The sequence below is a fragment of the Calonectris borealis genome, chromosome 1, assembly GCF_964195595.1.
Source record: "Calonectris borealis chromosome 1, bCalBor7.hap1.2, whole genome shotgun sequence".
NCBI lineage: Eukaryota > Metazoa > Chordata > Aves > Procellariiformes > Procellariidae > Calonectris > Calonectris borealis.
The window spans coordinates 57,407,644-57,432,481 of record NC_134312.1 but is presented as its reverse complement, the minus strand read 5'-3'; the positions used below and the strand labels follow the sequence as shown (position 1 = coordinate 57,432,481).

The window sequence follows — 24,838 nt, the reverse complement described above, 5'->3', positions numbered from 1 at the left end:
TTCCCCACAGGTAGAAAAGCCCCTTTGGGAACTGAACAGAGGAAGAAACTTTAGTAGGCAGAACGCTCTTCCCCCAAAGGGAAGCTGTGGCTTTTCTAAGTCCAGACTTATTGATGCAGGAGGAGGGAGTCTTGTCACAGTCACGGGGTCCTTGTGCCAAGCGGCTGCATGGAGGTCTTGGGCACAGAGAGATTATAGAGAAATGGGGACCTGGCCGAGCAAGGAGAAGCCTGCATTGAGCAAGATGAGAGCAGCAGCACTGAGGCTGCAGCACGAGGGGAACATGCTTTCCCCAGGGGCAGCCGGAGGAGAGCAGGTATGTGAGCTCATGGGATTCAGCAGCACAAGAGTATGGAAGGAAGAAGCTATTTTTTCATTTTTACTCTTGGAAGGGAGCCTGAGATCTACTCTCAGACCTTTGGCTTTGCCTTATCTCAGTGACAACAACACAAGCTCAGTGCCAGGCCTTGCTGAAGACAGGAGAGAAAGAAGTCAGTCTTTGCATGGGTGCTTTGGCAGCACCAGAGCCCTGTGAAGCAGGGGATAAAGTGCAGGCACGCTGGGGCTGCACCTCGTTATCTTCTACAGTGGGAGCAGCCTCTCCCCTGATACCAGCCCTTCCCGTGCATGGGTGTCCTTGGGGATTTTTAGTGCACTGCAAGTCACGTTTTCATCGCTGAGGTATGGCCCTTGTCTCTTGGGAGTTTCAGATGAGCCTACAGCTGCAATATCTGGCTCTCCTACTCCTGAAGTACAGCCTGTTGCCTTTTGTCCCCTTTCCTCCATTATGTGCTCCATCGTTCTCCGCCTCTCCCTCTGAATTGCCTCTCCCTTTTGCCCCCTTGGGCAGGAGGAGAAGGCCCTGCTGGAAGAGCAGCGGTGGGGCTCTTCTGCAGGACTCTAGCCCTGTCCTCCTCCTGGACTTACTCACTTCCTTATTCTTAGGAACAGATTTCTGTTATGGTGGGAGGAAGGGACCTTACAGATGAAGTAATTTTTTTTTTTCTCTTCCTCAAGAATGGTTTAAACATTTTTTTGATTTAAGGCCAAACCAGTCAATGTTTCTGTCTAATTTGTCTGGCTAACCCTGTGTTTATTATCCTTAGGGAGCTAGAGTCCTTCTCATTAAAAATCTTCCTTCTTGTCCCTGGAGGGGACAGGGACTAGCAAGCTGACTTTTGCACAGTGATTTCCCACGGTGGTGGCTTGCCCTCTGTCCAGCCTTGCCTGTACTGCTGCGCCAGGACCTCCACGGCCAGCGTGCAGCAGGGACAGCCACCCTCCCGGACAACCTCCACAAGAGGGAACCCAAAAGCATGTGGGTGTGTGGGATGGTGAGAGAGGCAAAGGAGGAGGCAGGTTTGTATCAGGTCCTCATTTCCCAATGCTGAACTCTTTGAGGTGAGCGTTGAGGCTCCTTGATCTTGTCTGAACCAGGTGCTGAGGTTTGAGAAGGGAAGGACTAAAAAACCCCGTCCTGCCCCTGGGCTGGAACTGGGATCAGACCACCAGAGCCCCATGTCTGTTGGTTGTTGCAGCCATGAGGAGCGAAGCCACGTGCCTGCTGCCTCTCTGGGAGCGAAGCCGTCTGGTGGAGGGCAGGAAAGCATCACCAGACTTTCCCCGTAGCCCTCTTCAGCTCTGTGCTTTTTCTTGCCCAAAACCTTTCCGCCTTCAAATTAATTGGTGCAAAGGAGGGCCAGGTAGTAGGTGAAGCAGTGTGTGGCATCCCCAAGCGCTGCGCTTCTTTCTCTCTGCCCATCTCTGTTCTTGCCTTTCTCTGTGCTTTCCACCTAAAAAACAGATTGTGTGCCTATGCATGGCTTTGAGGTGGGGAACTCATCTTCCTCCTTCGCCCCAAGTGAAGGGGAGGATGTGGGCTTTGGTGGACCCACAGCAGGTGAGCTTGCTAAAGCAGAGGGAACAGGGCAGGTTGGCTGTCTTTGCCCCCCCAGAGGACTGGCGGTAATGCCATACTGAAGTGACAGACAGAAAAGCTGGGGTGGTTTCGTGCCTGTGTGGTTGGTATGAAGGATGACACGCTCAAGTCTGCTCTCGCTGTTGCTTTCTCTGATCCCTGTGTCCTGCTGAGGTGTTTGCTGTCATGCAGCTCAGGCCAGCCTGCTCTTCATGTCTCTGTGGCGGGTAAACAAGGGGACCTTCTGGCCTCCAGGTAATGTATGAGTTAGTTGGGGTGGGGGGAGACTGTCAGAGCAGAATGGGTATTTGTTCCCCTCTGCCCCCCTTTGGTGCATTCTTGTGGGATAGTAGTGTCTTTTCCCCTCCTGAACATCCCCCAGGCTATGCCCCTGTCTCCCAGCTCCTGCCGGCAATTTCCGTGGCTGCTATGCCTCTGCACTGTGAAGATATGTGTCCAGGGTCACCCCTGGTCCAATTAGTGAACACTGGTGGTGAGGAGGGAAGGGATGGCTTGTCCTGGCTTCACTGACCTCAAACCTTGGTGAGAAAGGAGGGAAGTGAGTGGGAGAATGAATCCCAAATCCCTCCATCGTTGTGTTCTTCCCACCCCCCCCGCAAAAAACCTCCCTTCTGATTTCTGAGACATTGGACAAACTTGCTCTTATTATGGAAACAGAGGGGGGCTGGAGGTAAGGGGGTGGCAGGAGGGGCTCAGATCCAGGACCAAGAAAGGAGAGCCTTCTATAGTTTCTAATGCAATACACTGACGTTTAAAGCTTTGGGGACTACAGATAATGGCTTAAGAAGGGATCTGAAATACTCTGAGGCTAAGAATTCAAACCACTGTTTTTTCCTTCCTGTGCGGGTGATGGTGCAGTATCATCCTGGAGGTGGTCCAGCAGCAATTCTGAGCCTGGGGTCCACCTGGACCTGCTGGTGGTGTTGCCCCTGAGGTGGCCCCAGAACACCCTGCTTTGGCAAAAGAATGCGTGGACTTGCCAAAAATAAAATAAAAGAAAAAATAGGAGTGTCTGCAAAGCTCCTTTCCACTCTGTAATTTATAAACAGCAAGTAATAATGAACTTTTTGTAAGGATAAATCAAATGTACATTCTGAAATCATTTTCTCTGTAAATGGTTGGATTTCATTTCACCCTTAAAGGGATGCTTAAAAGGAGGAGAAAATAATAAAAATAAAAAAAATTTACAAAGTATGAAAGGATACCAAGAAGGTGTGTGTAGCAGCTTTTATTTCTGATCGCCTGGCAGAGGGGCTGCTGGAAAACGGAGCAAGGGAAGTTGCTGCTTCCCACATTGGCAGGACCGTGTTCCCAAGGAGAGTTTGAGGGGGAGCCCCACTGTTTTGGAGAATGATTCCTGATTTTGTGGGCCCAGGTCAGACCTAAACTTCTGCATGTTAGGCGAGTATGAGCACATACAGGCACACGAGCAGGGACCGATGGCTGCCAAGCGGCTCTCAGAAGAGCTGGTGGCTGTGGGAACCAGCATCACCGCTCATGAAATGATCCCTTGTCACCAGCTCCCCTCCCTTGGATGCATCCACTTTTTCAAGTAAAGCCATGGAAAGCCTGGAGCCCGAAACTAAACCTCCCCACTGCAGAAATGTCTCTCTGGTGGCTGACTTTCGGCACGCTGTGTTGAGAGAACATGACCTCCTTGTTTTAGCTTATTTTTAAACCCGTCTCATGTAATTTTGGCTGTTCCCATTATTCAGTATCAAAGCCCGGTCCTGCTCTGAATCCTCCTAAGCATCTGGCCTCAGCAGTGCCTTTGGCAAGGGCCTTTCAAAGCTCATGTGCCATCTACAGCTATTTCACTTTTTACGTTTTTAAGTGTTTTGCGCTTCAGGTTCATTCCTGGTCCCATTTAGAGATAGTGACTATAAACATCATAGGTTTGTTTCCTTATAATCATTAGATCTGGCACATTCCCTCTTCTTTCTCTCTTCCACATCAATCTAATGTTTTCAATGCTCCTCTTGTGGAAGGGTCGCCATCAAACTGGAGACTTGCGTTGTGCATTGCTTAATGCCTTTCTGCTGCTTCTGTCTCTGGAACAAAGGCCTGGAATAAACATGCCACTCAAAATCAACAATTAAAATTTTCTATTAAGAATTTTTAGCATTCCTAGTGATAGTTGTATTTCTGTGCCCGAATAGGGGATAATCTAAAAATAGATCATCGCCAGAATGCCTGAACTTTCAATTTTTCAAGAGGGGAAGATAAATATGTAAGCTTAGGCCAATGGCAGTTTAGCGAGACAGTTTGAGAAATGAGAGTTGACTAGGTTAAAGGTTCTCCCATGCATTTTTCTTGCCTCCAACACGAAAACTCTTACTGACATTTATGTTATTTTAAGAAGTAATGTAAATGGCATTTCTTCAGTTTCTTATGAGTTTTTAAAAGAAGGCATTGACAGAACCCAGGACCTTTTTCCCCAGAAAGCACAAGCTTCTGCTGCGGGAGCTCGAAGTGCCTCCGTGAGTGAGGGCTTGACTCTTCTGCAAACCAGTCTGTGGTGGAGACCCTCGTTTGCAGGAGCAGCGCTGACGCTCAGCCGAGTGTGGGGGGCACGTGGCTCCACCACGAGCCTTGGATACCATCTCTCAGAGGGTCCCTCAAGACATCAAAAGGGATCTTGGTATGTGCAGCCCGCATCCTGGATATGGATATGGAGCCTTAAGCACCATATGAACCAGGAGTGTGTAAGCCATCCAACGCCAGATAAATCCTGTGTGTTTTGCAGACCTTCAGTATCCCAACAGGCGTTATATAGGGAGATGCACCACAGAGGGGCTCTGGCACGACCTGCCTGGAAATGAGCCGTTTCCCCCAAGCTCTCGCTGTATGTCAGGGATGCCCAGTGCTCATTGCGGGCACCGTGCAACACTGCTCGGTGGGGACCGAGGCTGCGGCAGACCCTACATCTCTGGCTCGCGGAGGGGCTTGCTCCGGCCGGTTCCTGATGGATGCCTGCAGCAGGTTTGCTGATCGGGGGATGGACATGCTGTTTCCAAACACCAGGGTGCTTGGAAACAAAGCGACTTCAATACAAACTTGCGGCATCATTTAGAAAGCTGGAAGGGGGATACCAAGAGCCTGGCTTGCTGGCTGTTTGTTTTTGTTGCTTGGATACATTTGTTCCCTGTGTAAGGGCACAGCTTAATACGCTGTTTAAAAGCATATTTTAATTTTTAATTTTTAGTCCAATTTTATATATTTTTTTTAAATCTCGCTGCTTTAGCGGCTCAGCTGGGGAAGCAGCGAGGTCTCAGCTGGCCAGCAGGCAGCCGGTGGAGCAGCCAGGGAGAGAGTCGCCCCAGCCCTGGAGAGCGTCACCAGCAAATGGCATCATGCTCACGTGCCCCCAGCTGCAGGCGCCAGCTGCCCTGCTTTCCAGAGCACCGCGATGGAGAAGATTTGGCCGCAGCCGTAGCAGAAGGGAGGCATATTCTTGCTCTTGGCACATGTTTCTGTGGCTCACAGGCACGCTCATACCCCAGCTGTGTCAATCCTTCACCTGGGAGCAAGCTTTGTAGGGCTTTGCTCTGTTGCTGCAAAACGGCCTCAGAGGAGCCGTGCAAAACTGTCCCATCCGGAGAAAGGGCTCCGGGTCACTGAAGTGAAAGGCTGACATAAGGGATATAACCCACGGGCGCTTGGGAGAGGAGCTTGGCTTGGGGCCAGGCTGCTACAAGCTTTGCCTTTGTGGCTGCAGCAGGGACAAGCACATCAGCAAAAGGTTAAAGGATCAGCCCACTTGAGCTAACGTTTGGGACGTTACTGTAAGCATCTCTGAGAACCCCAAACACAAACCCTTACCTGGAACTAAGGAAAATCTGGCAATCCTGACATTTCCAGCATTTCAGGGTGTGCTTTTTTTTTAAGCAAAGAAGAGAAAATAGTCCTTACTGTCTTTTGAAATACATTATAGCTATGTAAGAATACAAATCTTTCAAGGCCATATCTCTCCTCAACCTGCCAAATGAAATACAAAATAAAACTCCATTGTTTTACTCTTATGTTTCCTGTGCCTTCCGGCTTGAACCGTGGATCCTCTTGGCTGAAGTCCATCCCAGTAACGATTTAATTTGGGAACCACACTTCACCTTTCTAAAAATAAGGAAAACTGAGAAGAAGAGCAACTAAGCTGTGCTGAATAAAGATCTAAAATGACTTCTCCAGAATGTCAAATTAAAGAAAATATGTTGCCCAGAGAATGTATAAAATAAAATATTATAAGCCTGCCTCTATGCAGCAAACTCTTTCCTGGCATTTTAGCCCTGTTCTACAGTCTGGACCTTTTCCAAAGAGAGAGCAACAAATCATCAGTCATATCTTTTTTTTTTTTTTTTTCCTCAGACACTTACTAAGAACCAGGCACACATGCAAAAATAAAAGAATGTAGAAAACATCTACCCACTTCTGTTTGGTTCCCAGTGTTTTTAAAGCATTTGACTGAAACTCTTACCCAGGAACAAATGTCAATATGGCAAAACCAAACCCAGACAAATTTCCCCAAATGGGACAGAAATAAATCTATCTAAGGACCTGTGAGTTAATAGGATGAGATGTGCAATAGATGCCTTCACCTAGAAAAAGAAGAGAAGCAGCAGGATACAGCAGCTCTGCCCTTCTCAGGTTCTATATATGTACATGGGACCAAACCCCACACGGTGCTGGGAGTCCAGACACCCCTTATACAAGCCAAAATCCCATGTTCATGGTGGTAGGACCTCACTGCAGCATGCAGCGGGCAGAGGGGTGCAAAAAGCCTGGGGTCAGCCTGTGCAGCCCTCCTTGGGAGGCTGGTGCCACCGGCTGCAAGCTCTCAGCTCTCCACAGACACTTCCAGCACAGAAAGCCCCTGAGGCAGTCAGAATGATGCAAAATTGCAAGGATAACAGCACTCACAAAAGCAGGGTCTCTGAATGGCTCTGGAAACCTTCTCCAGCACGCAGCTGGTGCAAAGTGAAAAAGGGGGGGGCAGAATCTTAGTAGCCAGGGAATAAAAAAAAGTCCCCAGCAAACCCCGCCACAGGGAAATTCGGTTGAAGAAACACGGGTCATGCTGAGAATGAAGGTGCACACGGACCAGTTGCAAAAATACTACAGCAGCATTTCAGTTTGTTAGGTAATAAAACTGAGCTTCCTCAGCAACTGTCGGTGCAGACCCTCGCAGCAGCAGCAGCAGCTCTGCATCGCTCACCGCTGCCAGTGTTTGCAGCCCCCAGGGTTGCAAGGTTGCAGGGCTGGAGGTTGGGGAGCTGAAAAGCCCCGTTTCAGCAGCAGCTGGGCTGGGAACTTTTCCTTTCTTCCTCCCCCCCTGGCAAAAACATACCCTGAATGTGGCTCCCTGGAGTGGCTAGTTACTCTCTGTCACTAAAATCTGGGTCTCTGCTGTAAATCAGGAATGCCCCTTGAAAGGCGGCTGCGTACCAGCGGTCTCTCCTTCCTCAGCACCCGTCTTCCTTCCCACATGTGCTCAACATCAAAGCTGCTGGGGGTTCGGGGAAAGAAGCCACCCTGTGCCACCCTTGGCCCTCCGCCCCTCCTGGCTCATCGCAGCCGGAGAGCAGGAGCCCAAATGCCATTATTCCTTGTGATCGCTCGAGAAAAGAAATAGGGCTGCAATGAAAGAGAGAGCTGTTGAACAGAGTTAGACTGCCAAAAGGCCTCTTGCAAGGTCCATTTACTAGAAGATATTAAGGATATTAAGCCCAAGCTCAGATGGCATTGATGGGTAACTACCCATCTTCCCTCTGGCATTTTGGGATTGTTTTTTGGCTCCTATTTGTTTCCAAAAGCAGTTTTTTTCCTGACCCTGCAGAGCCCCTCCAAGATGCCATTTGCAGCTCTGCAGGTCACGTTCCCCTCCCTGCTGCCCAGGGAGGGTTTGCTGGCTGGTGGCAGGCAGCACAGGGATGTCTCCCCGGCTGGAAATGCTCCTGCCCTTACAAAATGGGTGATGGGAAGCCCTGGGGATGGCACTTGACTCCCAGGAGCACAGGCTGCAAGCCAGGCTCAGGGGCAGCAGTTCACTGCTTTTGGTGGCCATCAGAGCCCATGGCAGTAGCCGCTTGAGTGGGAGGACCAGCTGCAAGCATGAGAAGACTGGCAGAGGAGTGGCAGCTCCGGAGACTTCCCAGGGAGGCAGGAGACGGGGGGATGTCTGTGCCTTATCCCGGCTAACAGTGTAGGTTATTGTGCCCCGTCACCCATGCTGCCTTTCATATTTCACAAGCTCGCTCAGTCATTTGGGGACACAAAGGTCGTTATTGTTCCCCAGGCGCACAGCTAAGGTGTGTTCCCTCCTCTCCGCCTGTGCCTCGCCTCGTCGGAGCAAGTAAATTTCCTTTCTTGCAGGGACGCAGGCTAGAGTCACGGGGGCATCCTATTCCCAGTGGGTCCATGGGGAAAGAAGCCACCAGGCAACCGGGCTTTGCAGGCGGCAGGGTGCTGGGGCCAGCATCCCACCAGGGCACCACAAGTCTTTGGGGCTGCGGGGTGGCTCCCTGCGGGGTGGCTGCATGCGACAGGTCAGCAGAGGAGCCAGCCGGGTTGGGAAACACTGCCTCAAGACAGAGTTCAAGTTTACAACTCCCGGCACGTCACCAGAGGTCTGGCGCTCGCACGGCAGCTGGGACGGCATCGGTCACGGGTTACTTCGCCATTGCACTCGCCCTTCTCTTTGCAAGACAGAAGGGGCAGGTTGAACACCCGTGCCTGCGTGGCACGGGCGTGTGGAGCCCATGGCAAGCAGCAGGCACGGCGAGCCAGCGAGTGGCCTCCTCGAGGGGCCGAGGCAGTTTGGAGGCACGCTGCGTGGCGTGGCCAGAGGAGTTCACAATACGCACACGCAGCTGCTGGCGAGAGGCCCAGGAGCTGGCGTCAAGCCTGGGGGAAAAAAACAGAAAGAAACACTAAAACAGGCGCAACCCGAGGGGGCCAGGCTGGGGAAGGCGCGCTTATGGAAGCCCGCAGTCCTCGGCTGCCACGGCAGGAGGGCAGCAAAGAAAGCCCATCGTTGGGCAGCCTGATCCGGCAGATCCCGTTCGCAGTGCATCAGGGGTTTCCTGCACGTAGCTGTGCAAGTTTTGATCCAGATTTCGGGGACTGGGCTCATGAGCGCACCTGCGCAGAAGTGAGAGAGCCCTGTTGTGAGGAGTGAAGTATTTCTGTGGATCAACAACCCGAGGAGGAAGCAGGAAGCCGGGAGGAAAGTTCAAAGATCGGTTTTCATTCTGGCAGCAGGTTAAGGGTAAGGAATATGAATGCTGCCTCCAAGGTCCTGTATAGCTCAGCATATGAACTGATGATCTGGAAACAAAGATGAGCAATATACCAAACATTTTAAAGGGATGACTCAAAGCTATTGACTCTTGAGGAGATCAGAAAGGACTGTAAGTAAAAATGCAAATGTGGCAAATAATAGGCAACAACACACATTTGCCAAGGCTTAACTGGGCACGTGCAAAGTCACAAAACAAATTGCACACAAGAATTATAAAGCTCCAGATAGTCTCTAGCAATTCAGGAAAGGATCAGGATGTCACACAAACCCTTGCTCTGTGAGTAGCTGCAGGTTAAAAAAACCCACACACACAAAATATTAGCATGCAGAAGGAAGAAGGGGAGAATAATATGGAAAATATGATAATGCTATTATGTAAATCAGTAGCGAGGCCTCTCTGGGAATACTGTCTGCAGTTCAAGTAAGCCTTTCTCAGAAAGGGCTGATTAGGGGCATAGCAAACTCGCTCACAAAGAGAGATCAGAATGATTGGGATTGTTTATCTCAGAAAGGAAATGAACAAGAGGAGATTGGCATGGAGCAAGCCAGTCTGGAGCTTCTGGTTTTCTTCCTGCTCAATTCTATCGCTGTCATATCTGGTGTTGCTGAGAAGTGCGTGAAGTGATGTGGCTCTCCCCTGTCACACACAGTTTGCGCTTTCTCTCACCCTCTCCCCCATGGGAGGCACAGCACATGCGGTTATGTTTTATATTTTGGTAGGATCTGGGGAGGAGGAGATGACTAAGGCAGAATAATTACTGCCCAGAGTAGGCATACAGTAGAGAAGGTGAGAATGGAAAAGGGGAATTTGCACCTGGACAGAGGGGCAGAAGGTCCTGGCTTTGGGAGGTTCCTTCCATCTCCTCAGGCAGACCCCGGAGAGGCTGCTAGCTACTGCCTTTCTGCCAGAGCCCTCGCGACTTCCAGACCAGGCCCCAGGGTTCCTTGGAGATAAAGATAAGGAGCTTGACTTTGCTAAGTTATTCTGTAAAAAGCATCATGTAGTCAGAAGGTAGTCAGCTTCAGACACGCAGCTTTAACCCACTGCTCTCTGCGTTCCCTGAAGCACCAAACCTTCTTTATTTACCCCCGCATTACCCTAAGCAGCCAGCACGCATAGCCGGAGATGACCGTGACAGTCTGTGTTGTGGATGTGGACTTGCTGCAGCGGGCTGAACTCTCCCCTTTCTCACACGAAGCCGTTTGATGGCATTTAGGCCCGCCAGAGCCAGAACGACAAAAGGAAAAACCTTTTAGTGCTCCAGCTGTTCTGGGCCGTGGGAAGCACACTCACAGGCACGTGGAGCCACTGAGGCCGATAACCCAGCCCGTTTCACCACAGCACACGAAGCCCAGCCTGCTAACGAGACCTTCCATGGCGGAACAAGCCCGGTGTCCCGAGGTGGGCTCAGCGCGGGTGCCCACCCTGGCCTCGAGGGCAGCTGCAAGCCTAAGGGGGAAGGGGAGACTCCTGTCTCCGCCGTGGTGATGGCTCAAGCCAAGGCGGGAAGCGGCTGCTCCACCCCGGGCCGTCCAGGCACAGCTGGGGCCCTCCAGGCTGCACTCGCCCCCTGCTCCCCTCAGCCCTTCCCCACAGCCCTCCAGGCTGTCCCCGGCCCCCACCCTGCCCCAGCCTCTTCCCCACTGCCACCCCCGCTGAGGAAGCCGGCTCATCACCGAAGTGGTCGCCCCTTGAGGGGCACGGCCTCCTCGGACCAGACCAGCACCGGGCCCAGCCTGCCCCGGCCCGCCAACAACTGGGAGCAACTGGGGGCGGCAGTCTCCCTCCCCGCCGGCAGGGGGCAGCCTCCCGGCGCGGGCGGGCGGCGCGGAGAGTCCCCTCTCGCTCGCCGTACGGCGGCGGGCGCGGCGCCCCGCCGGCAGGGGGAGACAGCGCTGCGCCGCCGCCCCCGCTGGGGCGCGCGCCGGCCGGAAGTCCTCCGCCGAAGGGACGTTTTGGGCCCCGGCGAGCTCGTTCTATGATTGGCAGGGCCGGGGTCACGACCCGGAAGCGGATCGGCCATGTTACCGGGTGACCCCGGGAGCGGTGCCGGCAGGGAGGAGGCGGCGGGGTCCGCCGAAGGGAAGCGGCTGCCGTGAGGGGCCCGGAGCGCCTCCCCTTCCCCCTCCCCGGTCATTCCCGGTGAGTGCGATGCGGCCGGTCCCCGCGGGTCTTCCGCGGGCTGGACTCCAGCCCGGGACCCCGGCGGGGAGCGGGTGCTGCGAGCGGCCCTGGGGCGGCCCCCCGTGGGAAGGGCCAGGCCGCGGGGCCCGCAGGTTTCCCCGCAGCAGGGCGTGCGGCCTTGCGCCCTTAGAGAGCCCGTTATCCCCGGTGCGCCGTTCGAGAGGCTGTCCCGTCCCTTCCCGGGCTGCGGAGGACAGCGGTCAGTGGGGCCAGGCACGGAGGGGGAGGCGGCGGCCGGTGCGTCCCTCGGGCAGGGAGAAGCTGACTCGGATCCCGCACTTTATCACCTCTCTCTAGGTCGCCCGTCCACGCACCCGTCCCCCATGGCAGCGTGGTCCCGGGAGGCTGTCCTGACCCTCTATCGGGCTCTGCTGCGCCAGGGCCGTGGGCTGCGCTACACCGACCGGGATTTCTACCTCGCTTTCATCCGCCGTGAGTTCCGCAAGAACCGGGGGCTGCAGCGGCTGGAGGACAAGGAAAGGCAGCTGGAGAAGGGGCAAGCTTTCCTGCAGAGCAAACTCGGGGGCCTGGTTTAGAGATTCCCTGTAGCTCCTTTTGGCCCCGGTTACTTCCCTCTTCTTTCCAAAATCCCCTCGCCAACCAAAAGAGATGATTAACGCTCCCTGCCCACCACTGTCTTGAAGAAATCTGGAAAGTGCTTCCACAGGCACACCAGGAGGGCTCTCCTGTTCTCTTTACAAATGCATTAGGTCACAGGTAGGTCATTTACAGTGATAAAACCATGTTCTTAACGCTACTATTACAGTTAGCTTTGTGAAAGTGTGTTTTTTTCTGCCTAGGGATGAAGAGTGACTGGATTCCTGGTTCATCAAGGCAGGAACATTCCTCCTGAGATTGTAGCTTGGCCTTAGAAAAATGTAAGGGCAGTTTTAACCCACCCAAGTCAGGCAGGCTCTGAACCTTTGAAACTGACTTAGAAAACGGATCTCGAGTCAGGTTAGGAGAGTTTCCTGGTGTTTTCATGTAGGTTCACTGAGGAGCCACCTCAGGTGCAGTGGTGACAAAGTGTGTTTTACAACATGTGTAGTTGGCCAGGGAGAATCTTTAAATTTAAATATCAAGATCAGGTTAAATGGGAATTGGAGGAAACAAAAGTACACGTGTAAGAAAATATTAATGTTTCATGTTATACGTGACTTGTATGAGAGTCAAACCCATCAGCCTTGAGAGTAGAAATAAATGTCCGGTGAAAGCAAGGGAGCTGTTCCCTTTGTGGTGCGTTGTGGTCTCTACTGTTGATTCTTGGGTGTCTTTGAAGTATCTGGGACCGGCCATTGTCCAAAAATGAGTTTGGGAGTGGATGGTCTGCAACCGCCTGTCAACTTCTGGGAAGATTCTGATTTGTAACGGACAAGCAGTTGACTATCCCTGCATCGCCTTGTCTGTTAGCAAAATTACACGCATTAGATTGAGAATAAGAAAATAAATTGGCATTAAAAAAGCCATGCTTTGGTTGAGAAGCACAAATTAAAAGGAAAAGATCTGAATAGTCATAGAGTTTTACATAATATACAGGACTTTATTGCAAAATATTGCTGAAGTAAATCTTACTTTCTTTTTTAAAAAGCATTAGGTGATTGCACAATTAAACCTGCTTGAATGATTAGAAGCCCCACATCAAATTCAGGATGTTTTTCTTCAGGTCATAAATGGAGCTGGAAGCAAAGAAATGCTGTCATTGCAGAGCTTGGTCAGTATTGTTCTGGCATGTCTGGGAATAAGCAGCTTCTCGAGGGAAGATCATTAAAGAGGTTGCAGCGTTAGGTGGTCCCTTCCTATGGCTCCGTGCCAAGACCCCAAGAGCCGTGAATGTGGGGTGGAGGAGAAGGGAGTGAGCCCTTAGGGTTGCGTGTTTTGACCCATTTGTTTAATGTTCCCGCTCCTTCCAGGTGAGATGGCAGGCGCTGGGCAGCGCAAAGGGAAAAAAGATGACAACGGCATCGGCACAGCCATCGACTTCGTGCTGTCCAACGCCCGGCTTGTGCTGGGCGTGGGTGGAGCAGCTATGCTGGGCATTGCCACGCTGGCCGTCAAACGGGTGAGCGTGCGGGACAGCGGGTTGGGACCTGAGCACGGGGGTGCTGGAAAGAAGGAGTGGGAAACAAAAAGACCTGGGAAGCTGGCACTAGGCTGGGTAAAATGCAAACGTCGGGCCCTTAACGACTCAAACTGTGCCTGGTGATGTTGCTTTAGATGTACGACCGGGCAATCAGTGCTCCCAGCAGCCCCACGCGCTTGAGCCAGTCGGGAAAGAGAAGCTGGGAAGAGCCAAACTGGCTGGGCTCCTCCTCACGCTTACTGACCCAGGACATGAAGACTAACCTCAGCCGCTCCCTGCAGACCCTTCCCACTGATCCTTCGGCCACAGACACAGGTGAGGAGCAGGGTGATGCTCCTGCATTGCAGAATCGTCCAGGCTCATAAACCCTGTATTCATTTAAAGGAATGCAGGAAAGAGAATACTCTGTCTAGCCCAGGATTTTGATGTTTTTGTTTTAAGCAAGTCCACTGGTAACTTCAAGAATTAGAAGTCAGATTGGGAGCTAGTGAATAACAGTCATCTATTTGCATTCTTCATTCCTCTCATGACTTCATGGTCTTAAGCTTTATTCTCCCTCAGTCTTTTCTCTTTCAAGCTGAATACTTATCTGTGCAATCTTTCCTCAGAAAAGCCCATTCCATTCCTTTGAAGGTCTTTGTTGCCTTTCTTTGGACCATTCCAGTTTGATTGTGTCTTTTTAAGAGGGGAATATTCAAATTGTGAACATACTAGCAATTTGTAACAGTATTTCCTATATTATTTCTACCATTTTCCTAATAATTTCTGTAGGCTGTTTGCCTGCTTAGTGCTGCTTATCACTGAGTTAGTCTTCATCAGGCTATAAAAAGTGACTTGCAGTCTTCTTTCTGAGTGGGATAATAAGTAATTTAGAGTCCGTAAGTGTTTGTTATATGTTTGGTTGGTTTTTCTCACCGATTTTACTTTATGTCCCTGGTCACTTTGGGAGATTTACATTTGGAGATTTAAAATAAAAATCGCGATTAAGCCTTTAACTTGATTTGCATATTCTCTGCAAGAAAGCCAGCTTCGGGATGGCAGTGGATTTTCTGCTGAGGAAACATTAAATAACTAGTCAGCTGTGTTAAATGGGGTCTGGATCATTTGATTGGAGTCCCCAGAGATGAGGATTGAGGAATAAAACCATTGATGATGGCATCTTGCGTTCTTGACTTAAAAATAAATTAAAACTTAAGATGGAAAAATAAGTTTTTTCATGAACAGGCAATGAAGTCTGGTTCTCTATGGTTTTGCGGGCTATTTCGTTTTCACACAAACCCTCAAATCTGAGCAAAAGACCCCGGTGGGACAAGAGACAGCAGCTGCTGAGGCTGGGCGAGGTGGGTCTGTGCACAGCTTGGTCAGCCGTCCTGCATGTGCTGCGTGGCCAAATGCCTGTTGCCAAACAAATGTGCAACAGCTGATTGCCTTAATGGGGCCACTGACTTGGGGGTTTTTCCTGCACCCGTTAAGTACCACAGCCCGTCCAAATTCTTCCTTAATTCTCGTTGGTAATTTCTGAAACTCTTGGTCCATATTAAGAGAGGTCTGAAAGATAGATGAGAAGCACTGACTTATTTTTTTAGGAAACTAGTCGGAAAAAAAGGGGCTCAGAGAATCTGTGCAGGTTAGACATTGCTTAATAACGCAAATGGCAGCGTAAAGCGTTGTATTGCTGATATGTGCCTAAGAGTGTACTCTCTGCTCTTTGGCCAGTGAAAGTTTGAGGGAGGTTTCCATTGGGGCTGTCACTGCCTGAACTCTGTTGGCCTCAAGATCTGTCAGCTCCCTGTCCTGATAAGTGTTGATCAGAGTCCTGACAACTATTTCATTTCCAGGTGGCATGATCTCAGATCTCAAACCCTAGTCAAGACTGGGTTTTGCTGATAATTTGTAAAAATCCATTATAATGTTAAAAACTTTATGAGATAGCAATGGTTGTTCAAGAGTGTTTTATCCACTGGTCTGGCATCATGTTAAAAGCTTCTGAACTGGTAACGGTACTGAATTTTTGATGAAATTGAACTGAGGTACTGCCCACGTAGCCATTAAAATTACTTCCTTGTACAGAATGTTAGTCTTGTCCTGGCTAAATTCCAAATCTAGTAACTTGTTCTCATCCGGTTTGATTCTTGTAGTAGTATCTTTTGAAGTTTCTCAGCACCTCCCTTTTGACTGGTACCTGCGTAAAGCATGCAAAATGTCTCCTGAAAGCTTTTTGAGACCTAGGAGGCTGCACTTCGGCACTGCAGATTTTCTTCTGCAGATCGGTTCACAGTGAAACACTGCAGACGATCAACAGTTTTCCTTCTGTCTGGCAGACTTTTTCCGACCCACAAAGCCCAAGCCATCTGCCAAGAGGAGTCAAGTGGAGCTGAAAAAATCCCGCCTTCGTCTGTCTCTGCAAGAAAAGCTCTTTGCTTATTACCGGAGGAAGGTAGCTATCCCAGCGGACGAGCAGGCCCGGGCCAAGCAAGCAGCTGTGGATATCTGTGCTGAGCTGCGCAGCTTCCTACGTGCCAAGCTGCCGGACATGCCCCTGCGTGACATGTACCTGAGCGGCAGCCTGTATGATGATCTGCAGGTAATTCCTGGGGCCGCGTGACGGGTCATTATTCAGAAGGCTGACTAGGCAGGGGCATTTTGGGCTTCCCTGTTGGCAGTGCTGGCTCAGCACAACATTCCTCTGTAATAAGGCTCTTGGTGTCGCCTTTCCCACCGTGGAGCCAGGCGTTGATTTCTGCAAGAGTGTTTGAACAGGCGTGACGAGGCTGCTCTGGCTTTGTCTGCAAAGAATTTGCTTTTTGCTGTTTTATTTCTCCGGATTATCTCAGCCCTTCTTTCCTTCCCCTCTGTCCCTCCCTTTAGCTGTGCTTTTCTTGCTGTTTCTCTGGTAGACCTCTGTTTTCTCTCTGTCCCTGCTATCTCCTTCCAAATACATGACATTCTCTTCAGAACTCCTATGTATTCATGTAGGTCTTCCCTACTCTTTCTTTTCTAATGCATGTCAGACCTGGATTGGACAGCAGTCCCTGCTGCATGTCTCCCTGATGGCAAGATGGCCATGGCTATAGTGAGTGATTCAGAGGCACGCTTTTTTGTTTGAGTCAGAGCTCTGGAATGGAGTGTCGAGTGTCCAGTGAAACTTAGATCTGGGGTCTTAATCACGTTGGTGAAAAGGGATCTTTTAATGACCTTTTTCCAAACAATGTGGCAGACCGGGTGAGGGCAGTAACTAGTTTGTAGCATGAGATAATTAAAACATGGCAACTTAAGCTTGTCTAGAAACTTAATACTCTGCCTCCTGTTTTAAATTATCATACGGTGTTGCTGTGCCCTGGGCCAGCTGCATCTCACATCCAAGGAGTGGACTTAGAGCAATAGGAGGCAAAATGATTCGTCTATATGCTGTCCATGTCAGGTCCTGAAGTATTTGCAGATCTCTAAATAGTACATAGCATATAAGCACTAGCTTGGGTTATAGCTTGGACTTATCCCACTGATGATGGGAAACAATCCTTCAGAATCTCTTTTGACAAAGGGAGGCTGTGAAACCCTCGCAGAGACGAGAGTGAGGCAGCTGAATCCTTATTTCAAGTTCCTTTGAACAGAAGGCTATCTAAAGGTGGTGAATAAAACTGCGTGTGGCGAGAGAAAGCTTGTTCTTACCGACTTTTCTCTCTTGTGAAAGGTAGTGACAGCTGACCACATCCAGCTTATTGTGCCTCTGATGCTGGAGCAGAACCTGTGGTCGTGCATCCCTGGGGAGGACACTATCATGAACATTCCTGGCTTCTACTTGGTGCGTCGGGAAAACCCAGAGTACTTTCCCCGCGGGAGCAGCTACTGGGACCGCTGTGTGGTGGGAGGTTACCTTTCCCCCAAAGCTGTAGCAGACACCTTTGAGAAGGTTGTAGCTGGCTCCATCAACTGGCCAGCAATTGGGACGCTCTTGGATTATGTGATCCGTCCAGCAGCTCCCCCAGCAGATTTGACACTGGAAGTCCAGTATGATCCAGAACGGCATCTTTTTATTGACTTCCTACCATCCCTGACACTGGGTGACATCATCCTTGTGGCCAAACCCCATCGATTGGCCCAGAATGACAATCTGTGGCGACTGAGCCTGCGGCCAGCAGAAACAGCTCGCCTCCGAGCCCTGGACCAGTGTGATTCTGGCTGCCGTTGCTTGTGCCTGAAGATCTTCAAAGCGGTATGCAAGTCAAACCCAGCCCTGGGCCACCTCACTGCCAGCCAGCTCACCAATGTCATCCTGCACCTATCCCAAGAAGAGTCCAACTGGTCCCAGGACATGCTGGCTGATCGCTTCTTGCAGGCGCTGAAGGGGTTGATCCGCTACTTGGAGGCAGGTGTCCTCCCTAGTGCTCTGAACCCCAAGGTGAACTTGTTTTCAGAGCTCACCCCCGAAGAAGTGGATGAGTTGGGCTATACCCTCTACAGCTCTCTGTCAGAGCCAGAGGTCTTGCTGCAGACGTAATGGGGCCTTATCTAGGGAAGTGTTGATAGGGTTTAGCCAAGGTGGACTTTGATTACTGCGAAATATGTCTCCTCCACTTCTCTCTCCCTCTCTCTGTCTCCTTTTGGTTCATTAGTATTTCCTGCTGTGGAGTTGGTGCTCCCACTGAATTTCTTGGTGCTACTGGTCCATTTCCACCATCTCTGCCCCAACAGGTACCCATTGGCTAGGGAAAAGAGGCTAAAACTGCAGCTCTAAGATCTTTGCATAAATTCTGCTGGTGTTTAAGTGTCTACCAAAAAAAAAAAAACCAAACTATGCACTTCTTTCTCCTGTAGTACACTCACTGCAGCGAGACCATTTTGGTCTGAAGAAGGTGGAACTGGGCTGGTAAATCCAGTGACAATTTTAGCAGACTTGCATCCAGGTCTTTTCCTTTTCTCCAGTCTGACTTTGCCCCGTGTTTCTTTTTCTCTGCTGTACCACGCTGTCTCACTTTCCTCTTTTTTTTTCTTTTTTTTTTTTTTTGTCCCTTTGACCCAGTCGTGCAGGGCAAACAGAGAGATGTTTTGGATAGGGTTGTTTTTTTGTATTTCTGAGTGGATAATGATTACACTGGCAGTATTTAGGGCTGTAGAGCTTGGAATAGGAGAATGCCCGTGCCCATGGCTCCTGCTTCTACGGAGCCTTCTCATCCTTTGCAAGCTGGGTTCAGGAGTAAGGGCTGAGGCTTGCCCAGTCTGCTCCAACACAACCTCCAGTATGGGCAGTTCTCACTGAAGCTGTCGTAGGGGAGGAAGAAGCCTTTGTGGTCTGGCTATGTGATGAGGCTGAAGGAACAGGGCTTGCCATTCCTGCCTAGCCTGATCTGCTGGGTGTTACTGGTGGGAATGGCCCTGGGAATGGAGAACAGGGCGGCTCCTTAGATGTCTCTGGCCTAAAGGAAGAAAGACTGATTATGGGGGAGGGGTGGGAGACACACATGGGAACGGGGATTATTTTTTTTCATCTTTTCCCCAAGAGCTTATGGCTGTTCTGGTTTATAGGAGGTGGAAGCAAGACTGCCTGCCTCAAAGGGCTTTGTAATAAGCACACGTAAGCCAGATTCTCACCAGCTGTAAGTCTGTGAAGGTGATAGGACTGAACTGGTGTCAACAGCAAGGTTCTGTCCCATACACCGATATTAAGGTACATATGCAGAGCTGGCATTTAGAGATATGTTGGCTTTGCCATCTGCTCTCAGTATGTGTTTTAGTCCCCTCCCCAGCCACCTCAGAACTGAGGCTGTCCATCCCCTTCCTCATTCCCATGCGCTGACTTTCCAGTGCTTCCAGTTTACAATTACTCTTAGAAAGCTGGCCAGGGCACACCTTCCCATTCAGTCTGTTTGGACCTGTTGGTAATGCAGTTCTGCCCACTCTGTGGCTGCTGTCAGGCCGTTCTCCCTTGGCTGCCCTCCCATCTGCTGCTGGACTGCGGTATGGATTTCGGGGGGCAGCTGCTGCACTGTCGGTATCTCTAGCCACATGGACTCTGCATTCAGCCTTCTGGCTTCCTATCTTCAGAAAGGGGAGGGAGGGTGTCCTCCTGAGTCTGGGGCTGTCTCTCTCTCAAAAGACCAGCGCAGCTATTGTTACAGAAACATACTTGCCTTTCCCCAGCTTTAGCACCTTTTTTTTCCCCTGGCTGTCCAGCCTCCCTAGCCAAGGAAGGAGGGGTACTGCGGCAGCAGAGTTTGGAGGGAGCAGGAATCCTTTTCTCCTCCCTTCCTCTCAGGACTTACTCCCCTTTGACAGAGAAGTTTCAAGGTGAGTTTCAGGAGCGGAACCACAGAAGGGAGTCTTCAGTCCTTGTTTTCTTTTTAGAGGCAGTGCTGGTGAGATGAGGGAGGGAGCATCTTTCTCGGGCAATCCGTCCATTTTAGCCAATGTGTCAGTAATCTGTATACAATGATAACGCAACGTTGCATTTTAAATTATTTAATCCTTAGGGTACTGGTATTTTCTAGATTGCCAGATGTATACTTTGAAGTTTGTGTGTGTATTTAAAGTCTGTAGTCTATAAAAGGTTAACAGAAATTCCGTTTGTATGATTTTGTGTTTTGTAAGTTTTGCAGCAGTCAGTGTTGGTCAGCTGTTGATTGCTCTTCACTCTGGTTCCCATATTTTTTCCCCTCTTCCTTTCCCTGCCCTCCACTGCCTTTCCGATGTCAGCCTTCCTACCCTAAAAGCAGACAGATGAGACTTTGGAGCCTATAGGCTATTGGGGGAAATTCCCCTTTCTTCTAATTACTTGAAGGTCAACAAAAATATTAAAATATCGGGGTTGTCAGGAGTTCCCCATATGTTCATTTCTTCAGTGTGATCTCACCCTCACTTGGTGCTGACTCCAATACCATGGTCTTCACGCAGAATTGAGCAGTGACATGGTTTGGAATGATCAAAACTATAGATAGAAAAAAGGTGAGACATAAGCAGGAGGAAGCCACTGTCTGAGCGGGCTTGAGAACAGTTGCCACATACATATCTGTATATAGAATTTTTTACGTGAATGCTTTTACTTCTTCCTGGCAACCTAATGAATTAATATTTTATGGCCATTTCTTGCTGCTATTGAACTCAATTTGTGTATCAAATGGAGACTGAAGCTGCCTTTTTGCCTTTTCTGTAGACTTTGCTCCACTTCACTTGACTCACTTCCATCATTTCTTCCCTTCAGTTTTTTCCCTCCTCTGAGCTAGCCACAAGCCCGTTCTTGGGAGGCAGATGCTCACTTCCTACAGGCAGCCACCACGTGGGCAATTGCTGCCCTGGCAGTGGCAGTCTCAGCAAAGGCCAAAGATGTAATGGGTCACAGGGACACTGCAACTGGGAGTATTTCAAGAGCAGAGTCAGGCATAGAGGAAGAGGCAGGGAAGAAGGAGCAGGGTAAGTATGCAGGAAACTTACACTAATGCTGTACCCAGCCTGTGGGTCAAACAGACTGTTGCAGAGTCTTTCGAACTGGCACCTTTCAGTATTAAATGCAGTACACGTGTTGACGTACAGCCCGGAGGGCTCTCTTACCTAGAGGCAGGCTCCTTCCTAGTCAAAGCTGTAGCACACAGCCAGAGGACCTAAAGCTGAATGTGAAAAGGGCAGCTCCCAGCCACCTTCCTGGCAGAGCGGCTCGGAGACAAATTGATTGTAAGAGGCCCAGAGCGTGTTTTTGGTTGGTTGCTGCCTGGGCTCCAAGAATGCCTCGGTGCGTTCTGCTATAGCTTAGCTCACGCGAGCTTCCCATGAGATTGTCGTCTTGTTCCCTGTAACCACGGGGCGAGGACCAACTTGTTCAGCAGTGGGGTTTCACTGCTGCTGAGCTCCACCGCTAATCCTTCAAGTCAGATGGATTTGTTTTCCAGTGTTTAAAAGCAATTATGGAAACAAGAGGCTGCTTTCTGCCTCCTGGCGAGCTGCCATCAGGGCCCTCACTCTTAGCATGTGGGTACTCGCAGTGAGAAGTGAAGAGATGATGCCCCATCTCTCCCAGGCCTGGAGGCTGTGGATTTGCAAAGGGGAAAGTCTAAGTGCATGGTCTGTGACAGATTGCGTGAAATCCTGAAATAAAATGACTTTCCACAGTAACCTGGTTGTTTCTGGTGTGTTTATAAACAAAGGAGCATCTCTGCTTTTGTCTCAGTGCATCACCTTTATGTTGACATAATTCTGCACCACATCAGTGCTTGGGGACTGACATGCCCCTTGCTGATTCACTGCTTTCCCTTTGCAGCTCTGGGTGCTCAGCGCTCTGCAACGTGCCTTGAGAGAGCAATCAGCGTGGTACTGCAGCGTGCTGGCTCCTGGCAGCATTCGCATCAGTCACAAGATGATGCGTAATTATGGCACTGCGCCTCCCATCCTTTCTCCGATAGCCCGCGTGCCCGGGCAGGCACCTGCCTTTCATGTGGTTCCTCAGACTTCACAGGCTTCCGTGCTTCTTTAATATTAAACTTTCCCGTGCAGACTCCCCTGCCCTTGTTCAGTCACACGTTGGTTTCTACCTGCCAATCCTCTCCCCTGCCAAATGCGCTCCCCTCTTATCCAAGCATCAGCCCTGAGGCAGTGAGGAAGCCGCTGTGCCAGGGGCCGCGTCTGGCGTATTGAAGGTCTTCACTGCAAGACCCAGTTTTATGCGCCTACTTGGCAAGGTGGGGCCAAGCGTTGGATGTCAAGTAAAGCACGGAGTGGTGCCGCTTTTTATGGATCCCAGGCTCCTTAATTCTGGGAAGACACGCTACAGTGACAATGTTGTCCTGCGAGACTTGTTCTAATGAGGACTCGGCAATTAACATTTAACTTTTTTGGAGGATATGTTATGATAGAAAGGGAGTGTACATCTCCAACTTTTTTTTTCTGATACCCCTTGCCTGTGTTTTGTTTTGGTTTTTTCCTTTAATCTGTTCTGTGGTAGAAACGGATCAGATGAGATCAAGCACATTTCACATCATATGGAGTCTTACGGGAACAGCTAAAACGGGCTGCTCTGTGGAATCTGTGCCAGGTATTACCCCCTCGACTTAATGCCCCTGGAAAGCCTAGAGCTTGCAATGCATGTTTAATGTATGCAGCGGTTTGTACCTTTGCATAAAAGCTGTCCCGGCATGAATAGGGAGGAAAGATCAAAAGATATGGGTTTGTTTAATGTAGAGAAGAAATAATTGAGAGGAGTCATGATAATTATTTCAAGTATGGAAAACGTTGCTACAAAGAAGAAGAGCATAAATGGTTCTCCAGGCTGCAAAGACTTAGTATCTCTTTTGTTCTTAGCCTAAGGAACAAAGAGCTTAGGAGGAAGACGAATTTTGAAAAAAGCAAAATATTTTGCACACTTTATTATATAACCACAGTCCTGTCCTTGAAATGAATGTAGCCGAGCTTACATTTTACTTATTTATTTTCGCATCTCTTCATTTTAAAAATAAATAAATAAATTCCAGCCTGACTATTTTGTAGCTAATCTTAGGCTGGGGGAGAGAGGGTGACCCCAAATTTGAGATTATCATGCTAAACTGTATGATGAATGTTTCTTTCTTCACCCAAATACTTAATCACCTCTGTGTTTTTTTAAGGTTTATTTTAATATTCTAAATTCCAGAAAAGCTGCAAACAGCTGCTGCTTCTTAAATTTAGTCTCACGAAAAAAGAGGAGCCTCTTCCAAACGAGGAGTTTCTCTTCCAGATGATAAGATAAAATATGTTGGCCCACTACCTGCACTAGGTATGATTCAATGGCTCCAGCATGGCTCACTGAGTCTGGGACTGGATCTTGAAATGTTGAGCTTTACTCACAGATGCAGCAAGCAAGAAATGGGAGATTCTCCTTCCTACCAGTGAAACCCAGTATTGGCTTCCAGCCCTAGAAGGACTGCTGCAGTCTAGACACTTGGGCAACTGTTTGAGGTATCTGGATTTTATCTTCTTTATCCTTATCAGGCTGAGTTATGATCTGAGTTTATGATCTGAGGGATTCAAGAAATACCCTCCCCCTCCCTCTTTTCTTTTTTTTTTTTTTTTTTAAGATTCAACACCTTCTTAAAATAGCTCTCGTGTAACAAGTGCCCCCTACACAATCAGGGATAGCACAGTGTAAAAGTTTTACTAGCATACTCTGAGAAGGAGAGCATTATTCACAAGTCACAGAGCCAGAAATGTGGTGGTGAGCAGGCTAATGACATCTTTATAGTATGTGATCCTGTGGAATAATCTTGCAAATGGTAAGGCAAAAGAGGGTGGTCAGACCAACGGGTAAGGCAGGGAAGATCTGAAATCATTCTGTACATAGAAAGTGTTCTTGTCGTTTTCCGAATAGCAGGAGAGTGGGAGACAGAGTTTGACTCACAGAACTTAAACTTTTCATGATCTTAAGCTTTCCTAAGTACTCATACAGAAGTCAGTTCTGAACAAAATCACTTTAAACACACTAAAAGTCAGATTGATTTTTATTTTGCTGCCGTGGTTCAATTTCCTTGGCTCCAGTGGCTAAGTAGTTCTTTGATCTGTCTATTAACACTCAGTGCTAAGCTTCTCGGGGGGGGGGAAGGGAATATATATATATATATATCAATTCTAACCACATTCTTCATGAAAAGCCTTCTCCATACAAATAATTGGCAAAAGTTGCTTGCTTGAGTTTTTGGTTTTGTTTTGGATTTTCTTTTTTTAGGCAACAGTTCCCTCGGTTCAGCGCAAGCCCACTCCTTCCCCTGCCTCTCACTGTGGTAGAATTGTCACTGATCCACAGAAGCAGAGGGGTGATATACTGTCCCATCAGACATCCCACTACAATGATCCCAGTCCTATGAGACTCTCTTGTCTCATTCTGCTCAGTATTGCAAAGGACAGAGACCTGACAGGCAACACACACAAGGGCACAGATGGCAAATGATGGACTGTGTTGACTCTTTACCTGTTCCACAACAGACGTCACTTCAAAACTCGTGATGCCTGGTAGGCTCTTTACCCCCTTTGAAAGGCAAGAAGCAATCATTCTTGGAAGCAGTACGGCAGAGAGACATCTCTGCCTTCAAATTCTTGAATTTTTTTAGCACAGAGGATAGTTATGGCCTTGGACATAATAACTACCGCCACTTGTATAGGCAATATAATCTGAATTATGTTCAACTCCTGGTTGTTTATAGCAGTGCTGTCAGAGGGCCTGAGATATGCTCAAGCAAAGGCAATACAAGACACGGTAATCCCACAGGCCACAGAGCCGCAGCTCCCACGTTGCTCGTTAGAGAGCATGTTGGCAAGGTCCCAGCTTCCTGGCATTCAAGTGGAGGTTGCTTTTGCTGAGGCAAGCGCGTGACCAAGCCACAAACCTTC

General features: G+C 49.5%; 3 protein-coding genes across 3 annotated transcripts in view; all 3 read left to right on the top strand.

Moving 5' to 3' along the window:
• Window positions 1-7,223, top strand: part of MGAT3 (beta-1,4-mannosyl-glycoprotein 4-beta-N-acetylglucosaminyltransferase) — a 27,645-nt gene extending 20,422 nt beyond the window's left edge. Inside the window, exon 3 of the mRNA XM_075154981.1 lies at window positions 11-7,223. Coding sequence (XP_075011082.1) covers window positions 11-14 — 4 coding nt within the window. The 3' untranslated portion in view covers window positions 15-7,223. The remainder of the gene's footprint in view (window positions 1-10) is intronic.
• Window positions 7,224-11,741: 4,518 nt separating this feature from the next.
• MIURF (mitochondrial elongation factor 1 upstream open reading frame) lies at window positions 11,742-11,954 on the top strand. The gene has a single exon (XM_075154959.1). It carries the CDS (start codon window positions 11,742-11,744, stop codon window positions 11,952-11,954), a length of 213 nt encoding a protein of 70 aa, XP_075011060.1.
• A 14-nt stretch (window positions 11,955-11,968) lies between these two features.
• MIEF1 (mitochondrial elongation factor 1) lies at window positions 11,969-21,598 on the top strand. Its single transcript, XM_075154909.1, has 6 exons — window positions 11,969-12,135; window positions 13,007-13,129; window positions 13,329-13,477; window positions 13,633-13,813; window positions 15,820-16,082; window positions 17,190-21,598. The coding sequence occupies exons 2-6, from the start codon at window positions 13,039-13,041 to the stop codon at window positions 17,994-17,996; spliced, it is 1,491 nt and encodes a 496-aa protein (XP_075011010.1). The 5' UTR covers window positions 11,969-12,135; window positions 13,007-13,038; the 3' UTR covers window positions 17,997-21,598.
• The last annotated feature ends 3,240 nt before the right edge of the window (window positions 21,599-24,838 follow it).